The sequence below is a fragment of the Lutra lutra genome, chromosome 15 (assembly GCF_902655055.1).
Source record: "Lutra lutra chromosome 15, mLutLut1.2, whole genome shotgun sequence".
Taxonomy (NCBI): Eukaryota; Metazoa; Chordata; class Mammalia; order Carnivora; family Mustelidae; genus Lutra; species Lutra lutra.
In genome coordinates this window covers 16,259,830-16,276,732 of record NC_062292.1, presented here as the reverse complement: position 1 = coordinate 16,276,732, position 16,903 = coordinate 16,259,830, and the positions used below count along the sequence as shown (strand labels likewise).

Here is a 16,903-nt window from a genome sequence, read left to right as displayed (position 1 = left end):
GAAGAAAGTGAAAGAGGATGGGAGCGTGGGGAGAAGGAACAAAGATTAGAAAGAGGGAATATTTAGATTCTTGGTTAAGAGGCAGAGCTTGATTAAAAAGATCCCAATATGGAACGAGTAGCTGGGGATCCACAGTCACCAGTCCTAATGCTAACACTAAACATCTTTTCAATTCTATCCAATAGTTAAAATAATAAGAAATCTGCTAATTATAGATTCCTCTGTTTGCTGCTACCAAACTACGGACAACCATTTCTAACAAGGAGTAAGACGGACCGACTGCTGCCTCTCGGCCAGAGCCCGGGATTCTGAAGACGGGAGATGGCGGGAGCATGTGATGGGGGCCAATATGTGGTCCCGGCTATATCCTCACTAAGGAACCCCAAGTCTGGAGAGCCGACTCCACACACTTAAATCTTTTTTTTTTTCCTTTTCTGGAATCATAATGTCATAAAGAGTAAAGATTAATCTTCTTATTAAAAATTGATTTAGGTCCAAATAATGAGAATGTAGAAAAACAACCTATATTCCTATTATATTATTTTCATATTCACTTATAAAAAATTTATAGCAGCTGTAAAGTTTCAGTATCATAAGGACAATGTAATCCTACAAACAGCCAGAGGGTGTAGACAAGATGTTTTTCTGTCTTCCAAATAACACGAACTAAAAAGAAAGGCCTTTGCTTTTCCTTGGCCAACGTGAAAACAACATCTCCACACTACTGGTTAATAACCCCAAGAAACTCTAGCTCCTCTTAGTCGATCTGCTCATTATGGCTACAAGACGAGAGCTCAACAGCAAAAGCCCAGAAGAAATGCTGACAACGCATCAATCTGCGCATTTCCCGAGACCCAATCACCACATTTCAGTGCTTTCCTTATTCGTCAAGAGCTATCATACCAGTCATTGTGCAAAATGCAAATATTCCAATGATTATTTCGGTAAGTTTCTCATAATGACAAGATGAAACCAAGGAGGAATGGAAGTGTGCATAGTGACACATCTGAGACGCAAAGGCAGGTTGGGAGGAAAGATGCAGAAATGAACGAACGTGCACACTTAAAGATTATACCATCTTTGGGGTTTTTCTAACATATTTTGAAGCTATAACATTCCAGGATATTTGCAAAAATGAATCCAGTGGATGGATGTCTTATTATATCATGCTTCTAATCAGGACCTTCAATATTAAGGCATTTACATTCACGCCTAAGATTATCCACATTCTTCTAGATTACTTGAAGGACAGGACTGATTAAGAGAAACCAGTCAAGAAGGCAGGGTACTGAGGTCCCAGAGAGCATCACATATGCTCTAATGTAGCAGCTGGAGTCTCTGTATTTGTTTTCAGGTACAGGTAATAGTTGTGAGAAGCAATGATCCAAGAGAGGCAGAACTGAATTTTACAGTGTCTTGAAATATCTTATTCCATTCCTGCTACGGCAGGTGATCTTGGAAAAGTTCATCTTCTTTTCACGGAATTAAACTGCCTTCTTCGATATGTGTATGGGTTTGTTAAAATGGTAGATTTTCTGTGCAAAAGACTGTGAACCACAGAAGCTTCAAGACGGAAGTTTTACTATTATAAGAAGAATCTTTCACTTCTGAATAGGGACATACATTTTCAACTTAATAATTTATCTCAGAATAAATTTTAAAATGTTCCATAGCGTAGAACAAGCACACAAACAATAGACAATATCTTTTTGTCTTTGGTGCACACACTCATTTCCTAAATCATTCAAGTAACAGCGTCTCTGACTTCTTGGGGAGAGATGGGAGTTGAAAGTTTGAAGGCCAAAATGAATTATTTCCACTTCTGCCATGCCTGGATGCCTGAGATGGTCCTGAGGATCTGTGACTCTAGGAGCAGCTGGTAGAGGTTCAGAGGGAGTAAGAAAAGTGCAGGAAGAGAAGAAGGGGTAGAAGAACCAGTCCTGCATCAGTCCTTTGGGTCCAGTCTTCAGTGGGGGGCATTCTTTGTTTCATGCCCACACAGAGAAAACTAAAAATAATGCAAAGGTTTAAAATTCTTTAGATGGTGCTCAGAAAGCAAGGCTACCATTGACTTCTGTTAACTCGACAGTCCACTTGGTGCTTCTCAACTGCAAAAATGGAAGAAAATGGTCTTCAAAAAGAACTGAAAGGAATTCCAGAATGTGAAATAGGCACACGTTCTTAGACTTGCCTATTTGGAAGTGGTGAGGGGTTTAATACTGTTTAGAGACTATAATGTCCATTTATGACTTTCATGGTGTAGACCAGGGTTACTTTTCAAAGAATGGTAAGACGCAGAATTCTATATACCTCTCCTGCCCGACTTCAGACTCAACCAAGTGTTAGCCTCATCTCAGCTAAGAGGTAAGTCTGGTGTTTTCAGCCCGCATCTGAGACCCAGTAGGGGTGGTAACAAGAGGTGGAGGATTATACTGTGTGTCAACATCAGGAGTGCAGCCCTGCCCACCGAAAATCACCAACTAATCCAGCGGACAGTCTATAAAGGCAAAGGCTGTCCTACCAGATATACCGCATTGTCCCATGAACTGCAAACCAGTAGTCTTTAAGGAAAGGTAACAAGTCCAGAAGCGCTCTTGCTATGATGGAGATGGGGTGTGTATCAGGAGGCAGAAAGGCCCAGGACTCATGTTAGCACTCAGTGTTCGGTTTATTTGCAAGATGTCACACAAGTAGCATTCTCCCCTGTTTCTCAGTGATCTGATTCAGAACATCAATAGTATCTCTGATCAAGGTCTCAAAGATCCCGTCGGCTAGCTGCATCTTCACGCACAACTCATCCTCGTCGTAGTTCACCCACTGTGCCTCCTCCTCATGGAGCTCCTGGACCTAGAATTTAGAGAACAGGAAGGTTAGAAAATTACTGTCACATAAAAGCTAGGAAATTGATTGTACTGATATTATCATTGTATATTCATATTAATCATATTCCCATCCCACTCCCATGAGAATATAGCCCAAGTCAATTAGAGAAAAAGGTAGTTTTGAAAAGACTTGGGGCACCTGGGTGGCTCAGTCGGTTAAGCCGCTGCCTTCAGCTGGGGTCATGATCCCAGGGTCCTGGGATCGAGCCCCTCATTGGGCTCTTGCTGACTGGGGAGCCTGCTTCACTGCCTGACATTTCTCCTGCTTGTGCTGCCTCTCTTCTCTCTCTCTCTCCCTCTCTGTCAAATAAATAAATAAAGACTCAACTGACGAATAAAAGTGGCTTCAAATCTGTCAAAATGGAATCTGACAATATTCCAGCATTTTATAGATATTAAGGTTTACAGGTATGTTGTTGTCTATGACAATATAGGCAAACGTGTAAAGATTTAAGGGGGAGAGAAGCATGTAAAGTATTAGATATATGGATTTACAAATATAAAATGCATATATCCAAAGAAAATACTGAATGTGATTCTAGAGTATTATAAATGAATGAAGTTTAAATATTCATTAGAGTATTTTAAAAATACATTATTATTTATTATTTATGATTTTATTTGCCCAAGATTTTTTGCTTGTTTATAATCTTTAAAGACTGCTCGTAAAAGACACATAAGAGATGTACGGTACACAATGAGACCGTGTGTGGCACAGAAGCCAGAGGCAGAAAGTGGACTGTAAATCCGGATCTAGTGAGGAATTCAGTGAAGTCAAATGCAGCGACGGAGGGTCTCTAACCAGAAGTCTAACTTGGCGAAAAAGCCACGTGACCACAAATGCCAGGCCTGCTCTGATCATAGTCTCATCTTGAAAAAGGTAGAGGAAGCAAAGACTGGAACTGTACTCTGCTTCCTGTTATGAGTAAATGAGAAAACTCTCGGGGGAGAGAGAGCCCATGGCCCTGGAGTCTGAGAGCAAGAGAAGGAAGAACAGCTTTGTTCGACAGGTGCCCCTGGCCAGGGATGACAAATATATGACACCGTGGCTGCCACATGCTCGCTCGTGGAGGGTGTTTGAAGGATTTGCCAAATAGCCATTTCCTTTGTCCCCTAATTTATGATCCATGAGCAGATATGCCACCAAAAAGGGCTCCATGGTCAAGTAAGTTTCAGAAAACCCCACCTGGGAGGTTCACCTTGTACATTAGCTTATTAAATAGAAGTCCACCAGTAGAGAAACTTGTTTAATTCAGAGTCTCTATATTTATTTGATCAAAGAATCATTCTGTATGGATGTGTAAGGAATGTTATTAACGTACCAAGGAACTGGTGATGCTCTCCTGAAGGAGGTTGTAAGCAACAGCCTAATGCAACACTTCTCAAACTGGTTTTGAGGGAGAACCGTGTTCTGGGAAAGCTAACGGGTGTCCCCAAAAGCTTTACTGTCCCCATGAATTTTGTCCAAAGTTGCCCGGCTTTCCTTTTTAGAGGTTTTCTCCGCCTTTAACATTAAACCTTTTCTTTGAGCAAATTCCTCCCCACTGACAAAATTCAGGAAGCACAGTCCTGACGAAATCGTTGGTGGTCTCACAGGAGAATACAGACTTGGGACAAGATCCGCGGTCTCAGCGTGCAGACGACGGGCCTCACTGCGCCGTGTGAGGTTTAGCAAAAGCTTTGCTCCTCCTTAGAGCAAGAACCGCTTTTCTCTCAGCTGGTGAGGACCAACATCATGCTTTCCGTTTTGCTTTGGCCATCCAAAAGCACAAAGCCCCAACTTCGAACTGCAAATGTAGCAATCAAGGGGTTCTCACAGCCTGCAGATCTGCCTCCATTTTCTTCCGTTCTGGCTCCTGGAGCCTCTTCTGTCTTATTACACATTTCCCTTGCTCTTACCCATGTATCATACACGTATGGTAAGTTAATATATAGTATATAAATAAATTACATTACATTACAAAGTCTAATTTTAGACTAATGTAATTTTAGTCTAATGTAATTACATTACATTAAAAAGTCTAACTTCATTTTCTTTTATTTTGACAGGGTATGAGGCGGGCAGGAAAGAGAAATGTGGGAAACTAAACGTGGCCAGATTTCAGCAAGCATGGGGCAGGGTCTTCCACCATATCCTTGCAGACAAGATGGGGAAACAGAAATAGGTCAGTAAAATGGATTTGTGCTTTTTGATTAAAGGACAAAATTACCACCAACCTGCAAGGAAGTTTCTGCCTGAAAGACTCAGGAGCTTTTTCCTCTGTGCTCCCAATCCATCTTGCTGGTATTTCATTATTTGGCAAAACTGTACTCTATGTTTCCCAGTGACAAGGACGGTGCAAATAGAATGTGTTAAATATCTGGCCCATGGATTTTTCAGTGAGCGCTAAAAGCTGTCTTTGGCTGTATCCAGTTCATCATCTTTGGCCATGACTTGGATGAATTTTAGAGGTAACACAAGGTTGAGAGAGAGAATTATGTTGGAAGAACGCACTCAAAAATGTATTGGTATTTTGGACATTGGGGAGGGTATGGGCTATGGTGAGTGCTGTGAAGTGTGTAAACCTGGCGATTCACAGACCTGTACCCCTGGGGCTAATAATACATTATATGTTTATAAAAAAATTAAAAAAATTTTTTAAAAATGTATTGGTGGCTTGGAACAAAGGGCCAAATTTAACAAGATGATGGAAGAAAAGAATAAGGTCCTGTATTTGGGCCCCCCAAATAACTACAAAAGCTCTCTGGTTTTGAGGTTTTCCCAAGTTTTTCTGAGTCTCATGAGGCTCATGTAGTCAAAAAACAAATGTGATTATAAGCTGCATTAATGGAAAAAGAGAGGAGGCTATATGACTGCACTAATAAATCAGTACATGAAATATCACATGGTTAACTCTGGGCATGGTGTCTAAAGGGGGACACTGAAAAAAGTAAAGTTGAAAATGTTGAAGGAACTTAAAAATACTATCAGACAAGAGCAGAGAACACCAACGTTTAACAGGAAAGGAAAGACTTAGGTAGAACATGAGAGCTGCCTCAAAGACATGCGGAAAGAATTACAATTATTATAAAACCCCAAAGCTGTAGAAGTAAGTTCTAATTAGTTATATGAAAACCTTTTTAGGCTTACTATGAGAAAGAACTTTCCAACAGTAAGCAGACACTCAAGAGCAATCTACCTAGCATCTTATCAGATCTTACATTGTAAAGGAGATTCAGTCATTAGCTGGATGCTTTCACTCCAGGATTTGTGGTTTTAAGTGCAATTCTACCTACAGGAGAGAGATTTTCCAAGGCTACTGTGTATAAAGGATATACAAAAGTTGGTCTAACTTCTTGTCATTCATTCCACACATACACACTTTGAGGATGCATTGCTAAAAAATAGTTCGACATATTCTTAGCTCACCTAAGTTACAAATTCATCGATGTCCTTGTGAAGTGGTAACAGGACAGTGAATGGGAACTGGAGTTGAAGGAAAGATTTCTTTTTTTGGCTAATGGAGGCCTTTCTGTCTAAGAAACATTCTTTAAATTTTACTCACCTCAAATAACGCCACAGACTCATGGACAGTTAGACTGATTAGGGACCTTCCGGGTCTGAGCAAGGACAGCTCAATCATACATTTTCTTTCTCTCTCTCTGTGTTTAAGTAGGCTCCACGCCCAATGTGGAGCCCAGTGCAGGGCCTGAACTCACCAACCCAAGATCAAGACCTGAGCTGGGACCAAGAGTCCCTAAATTATTCTGCACGTTCGTACGGAGGAAGCAACCGTGTATCACGAAACGCTGAACACAGTAGTCTATCGCGTCACAAGTGCTAAGGTTCCGTGGGAGGGCACCCGCCCACGGTACGGACACCGCCCGCACTGCCATAGGAACGAAGCTCCCGCAGCCCCTCCGCGCTTCTCTGCATCATCCCATTATCTCTAGCGAATTTTTCCTCTCAGCATATTTCTTTCAAGCTACAAGACCCCTACCTTGTCACCATGACCCTCTCCATCTTTCACTTTACCAAAAAGAAACGCCTTTGAAATATCCACTTTTGCTCTCACTAATCTCTCATTCCCTCTTGAAAGCTACTGAAACCCAGCGTTGACCTCGCACATCCCAGATTACTCACATTAATGGTAAGATCAGTCAAGACCTACATATTGCTAAATGCCACGGTAAATCCTCAGTTCTTATTTTACCTGACCAATTAGCTATAGCCCATGCAGTTAATTCCTCCTCCCTCCTGGAAACGCTTTCACCTGGCTTCCAAGACCCCACACTCCCTGGCTTTCTTCTACCTCACTGGCTGCTCCTTTCTCCTTTCCTTTGTTGGTTCCTCCTCATCTTCTGAATGCCTGAAACACTAGAGTGTGACAGGAATCAGCTGCTGGACCTCCTCTCTATTAGTCTCTTGCCACGTGGCTTTGACTGCCACCTCCATGTCCATCATCCCCAAATTCCTATCTCCAGCTCAGGTCTCTGGCCTGAGCTCCAGACTCATACATCCAACTGCCTACTTGGTGTCTCCACTTGGATGTTTATCAGACACCTCAACTTTAGTATGTTCGAAACAGAACTCTTGATTTTCCTTTCCAACCCGTTCCTCTCAGTCTTTCTCAAATCAGCAAATGGCAATTCTATCCTTCCAGTTGCCCCCACCAAACCAATGGAGTTGTTCTTACTACCTTTTTTTTTTTAAGATTTTATTTTGACAGAGATCACACGTAGGCAGAGAGGCAGGCAGGGGTGGCGGGGAAAGCAGGCTCCCTGCTGAGCAGAGAGCGTGATTCTGGACTCAATCCCAGGACCCTAAGACCGTGACCCGACCTGAAGGCAGAGGCTTAACCCACTGAGCCACCCAGGCGCCTGTCTTACTACCTTTCTGTCTCTTACATGCCACATTCAATTTATCAGCAGTTCCGTTATTCTATTTTGAAAATACGTCGAGAATCTGACCACTTCTCACCACCTCAATACCACCAAACTGGTTCTGGCCACTTATCACTTGCCTGGATTATTACAATATCCCACTGGTCTCCTTGCCCCCAGCTTGCTACCATTCCTTCAGTCTATTCTCAACACACCAGCCACAGAGATCCTGTTAAATGTATGTCACATCACGTCACTCTTCTGCTCAATCGTTAAATGTCTGCCAGTCTTATTCAGGGTAAAACCTATAGTCTTTACAAGGGCCTCTTAGACCCTACATGATCTGGCCCTCTGTGCGCACACGCGCGCGCGCACACACACACACACACACAAAATACCTCTGAAACATCAACTCCTACTATTTCTGACCCCCCACTCTGCTCCATACCCAGTGACTTTCCCCCAGCGATCACGGCCCTATTTATCGTTCCCAGAATGTTCTTCCCCTGGATGAGCGCTTGGCTCACTTTGTTTCCCTCAGTCCTTTAAACAAGTGTCATCTTCTCAGCAAGACCTCCTCCAGCCATCCGTTCTAAAACTGCCACCCCCAATATTCCCTTATTGCCTCTATATATTTAACTTATTTTATGTCTCCCTCAGTACAATGAAAGCTCCTTGCATTTTGTCTGCTTTGTTTCACTCATGTATTCCCAGTGCCCAGAGTATCACACTTGGCACACAGCAGACGTACAGGAAATAACCGACTGGATTAATCTGAACTGGCCACAGGTGCTCCTGGGAGCTCAGAGGATCCTTTTCAATAATGCTTTAACAGGCAAATATGTGAAGAGTTTCCGCTAGTTCTTTCTTAACTGCTGTGAAGCACAGTATTTATGCATACACACATCAGAGTCCTTTTTCCAATTAAACTGTTTTTACGTGATTTAATTCTGTGCTAATAATCTTTTTTTTTATCACACAGGACGCATGTTGATGGTGTTCTGAACCAGCATGATGAAAGAAAATACTGGAATTGGTTAGAAAATTGTACCAAAAAAACTTGACAATATGGCTGACATATTATATGACCTAATATAGAAAGATGGAGCCACAACATTCTGGGATTTAAATCTACTAATATTGTTCGGATCTTTGGGTAGAGGTGACAGTGTCTCCTTGCTCTGAATCAAAGTGCTTTTTTTTTTTTTTAAAGATTTTTATTTATTTATTTGGCAGAGAGATCACGAGTAGGTGTGGGGAGGTGGAGCAGGCTCCCCGCTGAGCAGAGAGCCCGACGTGGGGCTCGATCCCAGGACCCTGGGACCATGACCTGAGCCGAAGGCAGAGGCTTAACCCACTTAGCCACCCAGGCGCCCCCAAAGTGCTTTTATTAGGAATGCTAGACCAGGCACAGGTGGCAGATTTAAACTACCATAGTTGAAGGGCACATACATTTTTAATAAAAAGATGGACTTTTCACAACTTAAACCCAATATCTTCATAGTTATATATCTCATAGCACCAAGTCAAATTTCTGACCCAAGTTCTAACTGACATAATTTAGACTCTGGCTGTTTGCAGGCAGGGAGGGTGGGGATCAAGTAAGAAAATGATTGTATATCAATACAAATGATTATATTAATAATACCTAGTACTTTTAAGAGCTTCCTATATGCCACTTAGGACACAGAGTACCTCATTTGGTCATTACAACAACTCTCTGAGGCCGCCACGCTACAGATGGGGAGACTGAGACAGAGAAGTGACTTACCTAAAGTCACATTGTTAATAAGTGGGAGAGACAAGTTTGAAACCTTACAAGAGGTCTGATTCCACAGATCTTGCTCTTAACTGCTAAGCCATGTATTCTCATTTTAGTGGCATTAACACCCACGGGAACATGTGCGGTTCATTACATCCAAACATACTAAATGAGACTCAGGAAGTTTCAGGACCTTTAAAAGCTTAAGATTCTAAACAAAATTACCAACAATCAAAGCTCTAGAAGAATAAAACCCATCAATTTTAAAAGAAAAGATGGCTTCATTTTACCTATAGTATTGGGCTGACCAAAATATTAACCTCTGTCTTCTGCTCTTTTAAATTATATCCAAATATTACTTAGAAATAAAATTTGAAAAACTCCTATAGTACATTGAAACAAACCACCACCACCAGCACCGGCAGCAAATAGTAGAGTAAGATAATGCAAAAAACCTCTTATATAAACACAGAAATACTGGATAAAATATAACAAAAAATATTGGTAATGCATAAAGAAATCTTGAGAAAAGAGGAAAATCTTAAGTACTGGGACAAATAGGAATTTTAAGCAGCAGCAATTGTTTCATCTACTTAGTGGAGGAATTAAGAGCGATGAAAGAGAGAACAGGGCCAAAGGTATGTCCAGAAAAGTGCCACAAGGAACTGGAGACCTGGGGAGAGGAAACATTCTGAGAGACAACAGCTGAGATTTTTCCAGAATTCAGTAAAGATATGAATCCATAGATTTAATAAGCACAGTGAATCCAAAGCAGGAAAAAAAAGAAATCCACATCTAGACATATCCAGAGAAACTGTAAAATGAACACATAAGAATCTTCCAACAGAAACCAAGAAGAAAAGACAGATTCCCCGTAAAGGACTGTCGGCACATTTCTCAAGACCAAAAACAGATGTCAGATTACAATAAAAAAGTAACTTCAAGTTGCTGAAGTAAAAGAACTATCATCCTAGAATTCAATATTTATGTAAACTGTAATCCAAGAGTAAGAGCGGAAATAAAGCATTTGCAGACAAAGACCTTACGTTAAGTTAGTGAGATTAATGAACTAATTCCAAGTATGTACTTTAGGAAGACAGAAACTGGACTAAATTAAAGGGGGGGATGCAGAAACTGGTTTCTGTCCTGTTTTTGAATTTTGAAATATTTCATGATTAAACACGCAAAAGAGTGCCTGCTTTGACAGCACATATACTAAACATGCAAGATATTTAGAATAGCCAATAAACAGGTAAAAAATTAACCATGTTAATGACAAAATTAGAGCAGAATGAGCTCATTCTTTTGGTAAAGATTTAAAAATCAGTAAACAGCTAGTACTGGCAAAGGCGAGAACCTCCCACTCTTGTATTGTGCTAGTAAGTATGTATAATCGGTGCAACCCTTTTGGAGAAGAATTTGACCACACATACAAAAGCCTTAATATTCTGCATATACTTTTAATCAGCAATTCTATTTCTAGGAGTTTATCTTAAGGAAATCATTGGAAATAAGTACAAAGATCTCATGCTGCAAGGTGTTTATTACAACACTGTAAAAGAGCAAAAAAAATTAGACTGGTTAAATAATGGTACATCCATTCAATGGATTACTGTATTTCTAGGAAAATAGAATGGTATAAAGTTATTAAAAGTGATATAAAATAGAGGACCATTTAGTGACAAGATAAAAAAAATGTTCATTTTATTAAGAAAAAAGAATCAGATCACAATAAAGAGATGATCTCATTTGTTTAAAAAAATTCTTTGTCTAAATAAGACCATACATCACATATTAAAAGTTATCTAGATGATGAGATTATCATGATTTTCTTTTGATTTATTAGTATTTTCTAAGTTTTCTAAAATGATCTTGATTATTTTATAATAAACATGATTCTTCTTTTGTACTAAGGGAAGAATTTTTGGTTCATATGTTATAAAATATTGTTTTGAGGGGCGCCTTGGTGGCACAGTTGGTTAAGTGGCTGGCTCTTGGTTTCTGCTCAGGTCTGATCCTGAGATTGAGCCCTGCCACAGGCTCAGCACTCAGCACGGAGTCTGCTTAAGTTTCTCTCTCCCTCTGCTTCTGGCCCTCCTCCCATGCTGGCATGTGCGATGTGTACTCTCTCTCTCTCTCTAAAATAAATAAATCTTTTAAAAGAACTGTTGTTTTGAATCTCAATCTCTCTGAAGTGCAAAAACATCAAGATCTCCAAATGCGAGGCTGGCTAAGTCTAATTGTGGGAGGGAAGTTTATTTAGTATTTCTTAATAATTAACTCAAGGAGCTAACAGTACCATTTAGCTGCATATTAAGAAGAGTGGGGGAAAAACTCTTGAAACAAGTTACATAGGCCCAGTTCTCTCTGTAGGAAGGTGAAATGTATTTTATGACCAGCAAAGGGGATATTCACGTAATATATGCGTTCCTGTTTCCCAACTCCGAAATCTCTTGAATTGTTATACACGGATGTCACCCTCACCCAAGCTATAATAATCTTATACAATAAAAAGTAATTTTTTTTATTTGAGAATTTTCTGAGAACTGCTAGAGAGACAGATGTTACTGTTTAAGTGACCCTATCTGGCACCATTGGAAGCTTCTGCCGTCCAAAGACAGTATATTGTTTGGTACATCTAACACAGAGCCACAAACCAATTTGCTTACTGTTCACTTGTGAGATACATTACTTGTCACTTCTGATTAGTAATTCAAGTTAGAAGATGCCTCCATATTACTGCCTCCCGCTCCAGTGTATTTAATCCTTTCACTATTAAGATGACATTTCTATAACCGTGTGAAGGCAAAGCTGTCTGTAACTAGCTCGAGGCCATGTGTAGTAGGCCCTCATTCTCTGTGTCATTTTCAACTGGCACACGATGCTAGTTTCCTCATTTACTTTGACACATACTCAAAAGAAACTTAGCTAAGAAGGTTTGCTTTTAAAAAACAGCCACCTTTGCCATATAAGCTATATCTAGCTTATAATATAATTATATACATATATAATTATATATATAGAATATTCTATATTCTATATATATTCTATATTATAATACATATTCTAGCTGGTCTGTTTTCCACCACACACTTAGTTCTTTTGAAGCATCTACTTGGGGAGGTAGAGATATAGACATAGATACATTTTTAAAATTTATTTTTAAGATTTATTTATTTTTATTTGGGGGGAGGGGCAGAGGGAGAGGGAAAGAGAGAATCTCAAGCCAACTCCCCACTGAGCAGGGAGCCTGACACGGGGCTCGATCCCACAACTCTGAGATCATGACCTGAGCTGCAATCAAGAGTCAGATGCTTGACCCAGGCAACCCACTCTCCCAGCATTTTTAAAACTGGAAATCTGATCTTGTAATTTTTCTTTCTTAAACTCCTTGTTTTTACAATAAGATCCAAAATCCTTAACATGGCTTACAAAGCACTGGAGAATACAGACTCTACCTCTCCAGTTTTATCTCATGTCACCTTCAACCACTAACATTTCAGCTCAAATATGCTCCTCCTCATTTCAGGGCTTGGCGAATGTGGTTTGCTCCCCCTTAACTGTTCTTTGATCTTAGAATTCAGGTGATGCTTATTCATCTTGAAGATCTCAGATCAAATGTCCTCAGGGAAGCCTGCCCTGACCATCCTCATTAGATCAGTTTCCTCTGGCTTATGCTTTTACAACAGCTCCCATTCCTCTATTTTTATCGTTAAATTTAGAATTACACACGTGTGTAAATTATGTATCAATGGCTAGTTTCTGGCAGCAAAAAGCCATGAAGGTAGGCTCTACTCCTGTCTTGCTTACTACCATCACATCAGTCCTTCATCAGCACAGTTCTCCACTCAAATGTGTACACTGAGATGATTTATAGAGGATGTGATCAGTTTAATTGATAGAGGGAAAAATTAATGTGTTTTTTTTTTAAGATTTTATTTATTTATTTGACAGAGAGAGACCGACAAGAGAGGGAACACAAGCAGGGGGAGTGAGAGAGGGGGAAGCAGGCTTCCTGCTGAGCAGGGAGACTAATGTAGGGCTCAATCCCAGGACCCTGGGATCATGACCTGAGCCGAAGGCAGACACTTAACGACTGTGTCCTAAATGAATGTTTCTTGACAGTTTTTTCATCTTTTTTTTTTTAAGATTTTATTTATTTGAGGGGCACCTGGGTGGTTCAGTTGGTTAAGTGTCTGCCTTTGGCTCAGGTCATGATCTCAGGGTCCTGGGATCAAGTCCCAGGTCCAGGTCTATGCCCAGCAGGGAGTCTGCTTCTCCCTCTCCTTCTGCTCCTCCCCCACTCACCACTTGTGCTCTCTCTCAAATAAATAAAATCTTTTTTTTTTTAAAGATTTTATTTATCTATTTATTTATTTATTTGAATGACAGAGCAGTAGCGGGGGGAGGGGCAGACGGAGAGGGGCAAGCTGACTCCCCACTGAGCAGGGAGCCCCAGGCGGGGCTAGCTCTAGGATCCTGAGCTCATGACCTGAGCCAAAGGGAGACACTTAACCAACTGAGCCACCCAGGTGCCCCTGATATGCTTTCTTAATTACTAAAGAAGTGCTGGAAGTAAAATTATGGAAATTAACCATAACTCAAACTTTAAGCCACTGTTGAAATAAGAGAACAAGTTCCTATTCTTGAGACGCAAGGATCTACAAAGAACTAGTTGGTTAAAATCTTGGCTCTCATTTGCTGGACAAGTCATTTAATATCTTTGAGTCTAAACTTCCTCATTTATAAAACAGAATAACAGGAGTCCTTCCTATCTCATATAATTACTATGTTTTATAGTTTGCCACTCTTTTCATGCATGAAAAAAGCCTGAAAAGGAATGGCAAGCTATAAAACACTAAATAAATGTTTACCTAGTGTAGCTGTTACTGAGCAAATGAAGCAATGGGAAGGCATATACTTGGGGAAAACGGGTTAATTTAAGTATTACACTCGTTTTCATTACATGAATATAAATATAAAAAAGACAGAAAGTCCAGAATGAAAATGTTCGGAGATAAAACCTGAATGAAGTAACGAGTTTCCTAAAGTTTGCAATTAGTTAATGATCTTTTATGGAAGAAAGACTTTTCTTCCTTTCCTTTTTCATTCTTTTTTGTTTGACACACAGTTTTCTTTTTTTTAAAGGCTGAGCATGGAGCCTAATGCAGGGCTTGAATTTACAACCCTGAGATTAACACCTGAGTTGAGGGCGCCTGGGTGGCTCAGTGGGTTAAGCCGCTGCCTTCGGCTCAGGTCATGATCTCAGGGTCCTGGGATCGAGGCCCGCATCGGGCTCTCTGCTCAGCAGGGAGCCTGCTTCCCTCTCTCTCTCTCTCTCTGCCTGCCTCTCTGTCTACTTGTGATCTCTCTCTGTCAAATAAATAAATAAAATCTTTAAAAAAAAAAAAAAAAAAAAAAGACCTGAGTTGAGATCAAGAGTCAGGTGCTTAACTCACCAAGCCAAAACACCTTGATAAACATTTTTCTAATGCTAAAAAAATATATCGCAAAATGGAATAAATACTATCCAGCTAAAGCTCTGGATAATAATGATGACAAAATGGTAACAACTAATATTTACTGAGTTATATACAAGGAACTCTTCTATACATCCATTTAATCCTCTTAATAATTGTACTGGCAGATTACAGACAGGGAAATGAGACATAAAGAGGTTAGACAATTTGTCCAAGATTATGCACCAGGTAGGTGTCAGAAAAGGGATTTAAACTCAGGCAATCTGGACCCAGAATCTACACTGGTATCTTTTTACTGAGAGAGAGAAGGTGAATGAAAGAGAGGGAGAGAGAATCTGAAGTGACTTCACACTAAGCACAGAGCCTAACACCGGGCTCGACCCCACAACTACGAGGCCATGACCTGAGCAGAAAAACCAAGAGTTGGACGCTTACCCTACTGAGCTACCCAGGCGCCCCCTTCCCCTTCTTTTTAGACTCAAAATACATCTCGATTTTAGAAGAGATAATAAAAATAAAAATATTTCAGTTATATGCACTGACCAGGATATGATCCACTCGATCTCTTTTCTTTCTTCCAAATTTCATCATCTTCTGCCAATCTGTTTTGTGGTTTGGCTCCTTTTTAAGACTAAACAACTTGAGTACTTCTGTGGCTATGAAGTTCTGTGAAAATAAGAGGACGGAATGAAACACAAACAACCAAGTTCCTGGGAATTAGTGCTCATAATGGAGATTTATGCTAAGAATATGACATTTATAATTAAAAAATCACAACAAATTCTTCCATTTACTGTTCCACTTAGCATTTTGAAGACAAAAGCATTCCAAATCCTCACACTTTATTCACTTAAAGAATTTTTGTTTTTACACAACACACAAAAGTAAAACCCACCGATGAATCTGCAAAGAAAAATCACTTTAGAGTCCCCTCTACCCAAGAGCCCACCATCAGCTAACTTCAAGCTGGCAATACTAAAGGAAGCATAAAATAAATCTCTGCACCTGAAAACATCCCATATAAATGTTGGAAACAATGCCATGTGAGCAAAGTACAGGCTTTGGCTAAGACAGTTTATTTTGAAGCACCATGACTGAGTATGTTGAATTAAAAAAATACTAATCAACACTTCAGTATAAAAAGCATGATAATTTTAGTATCAATATTTAAACTATCACCCTTAAAAAAAACTTTACAAAATGCCATTTCAATATTGAAAATGGTGGGTAGCATCATTGTGTTAAAGATATACGCATTCTGATGACTGTTGATATATATATTCTGTATCTTATTTCAACTTATTTGTTCTCTGTTATTAACAAAATAATTTGGGTTTTTACTACTTTTTGTGGTTGTTCTATTAAAAAACAATGTTCCTAATGGGGGAAAAGATACATTTATGATTCAGAATCATTTGAGAAGATTCTCCAACCATTGTGTCCCCAAACTCTACCACCCCTCTCTCAAGGATGTAGCAATTTTGGAGGGCTGAAAGAATGCAGTAACACCAGTGTTTTGAAAAAGCTCCCCAGGAGGTTCTGATACTCTATTTCTCAAAGTTGAAAATATTTTTAAAGTCTTTTTTTTTTTTTAATGAATCAAATTAATCTTTGAAAACTTTTTTTTGGGGGGTACTACTTATTTCAATTTAAGCTAGGGTCAGCAAACTTCGGTAAAGGGCCAGACTATAAAAATTTTAGGCTTTGTGGGCCATGTGGTCTCTGTCACAACTACTCAGCCCTGCTGTTATAGCAGGAAAGCAGCCATAGACAATATTTAAACAACTGGGTGTGGCTGTGTTCCAATAAAACTTCATTTATAGAAACAGGTGGTAGGCTGCATTTGGTCTGTGGGCCATAGTTTGCCGAACTTCGAAGTAAGCATACATTGTCTCTCGTAAACATCTGTTGATGTT

General features: G+C 39.9%; 1 protein-coding gene across 4 annotated transcripts in view; it reads right to left on the bottom strand.

Moving 5' to 3' along the window:
* Positions 1 to 1,358: 1,358 nt before the first annotated feature.
* Positions 1,359 to 16,903, bottom strand: part of CEP350 (centrosomal protein 350) — a 155,182-nt gene continuing 139,637 nt past the window's right edge. For all 4 annotated transcript variants that reach the window (XM_047703679.1, XM_047703678.1, XM_047703680.1 and 1 more), the window contains 2 exons: positions 15,531 to 15,653; positions 1,359 to 2,847 (listed from right to left, as the gene is read on the bottom strand). In XM_047703679.1, the coding sequence (XP_047559635.1) occupies positions 2,683 to 2,847; positions 15,531 to 15,653 (288 nt within the window). In that variant the 3' untranslated portion in view covers positions 1,359 to 2,682. The remainder of the gene's footprint in view (positions 2,848 to 15,530; positions 15,654 to 16,903) is intronic.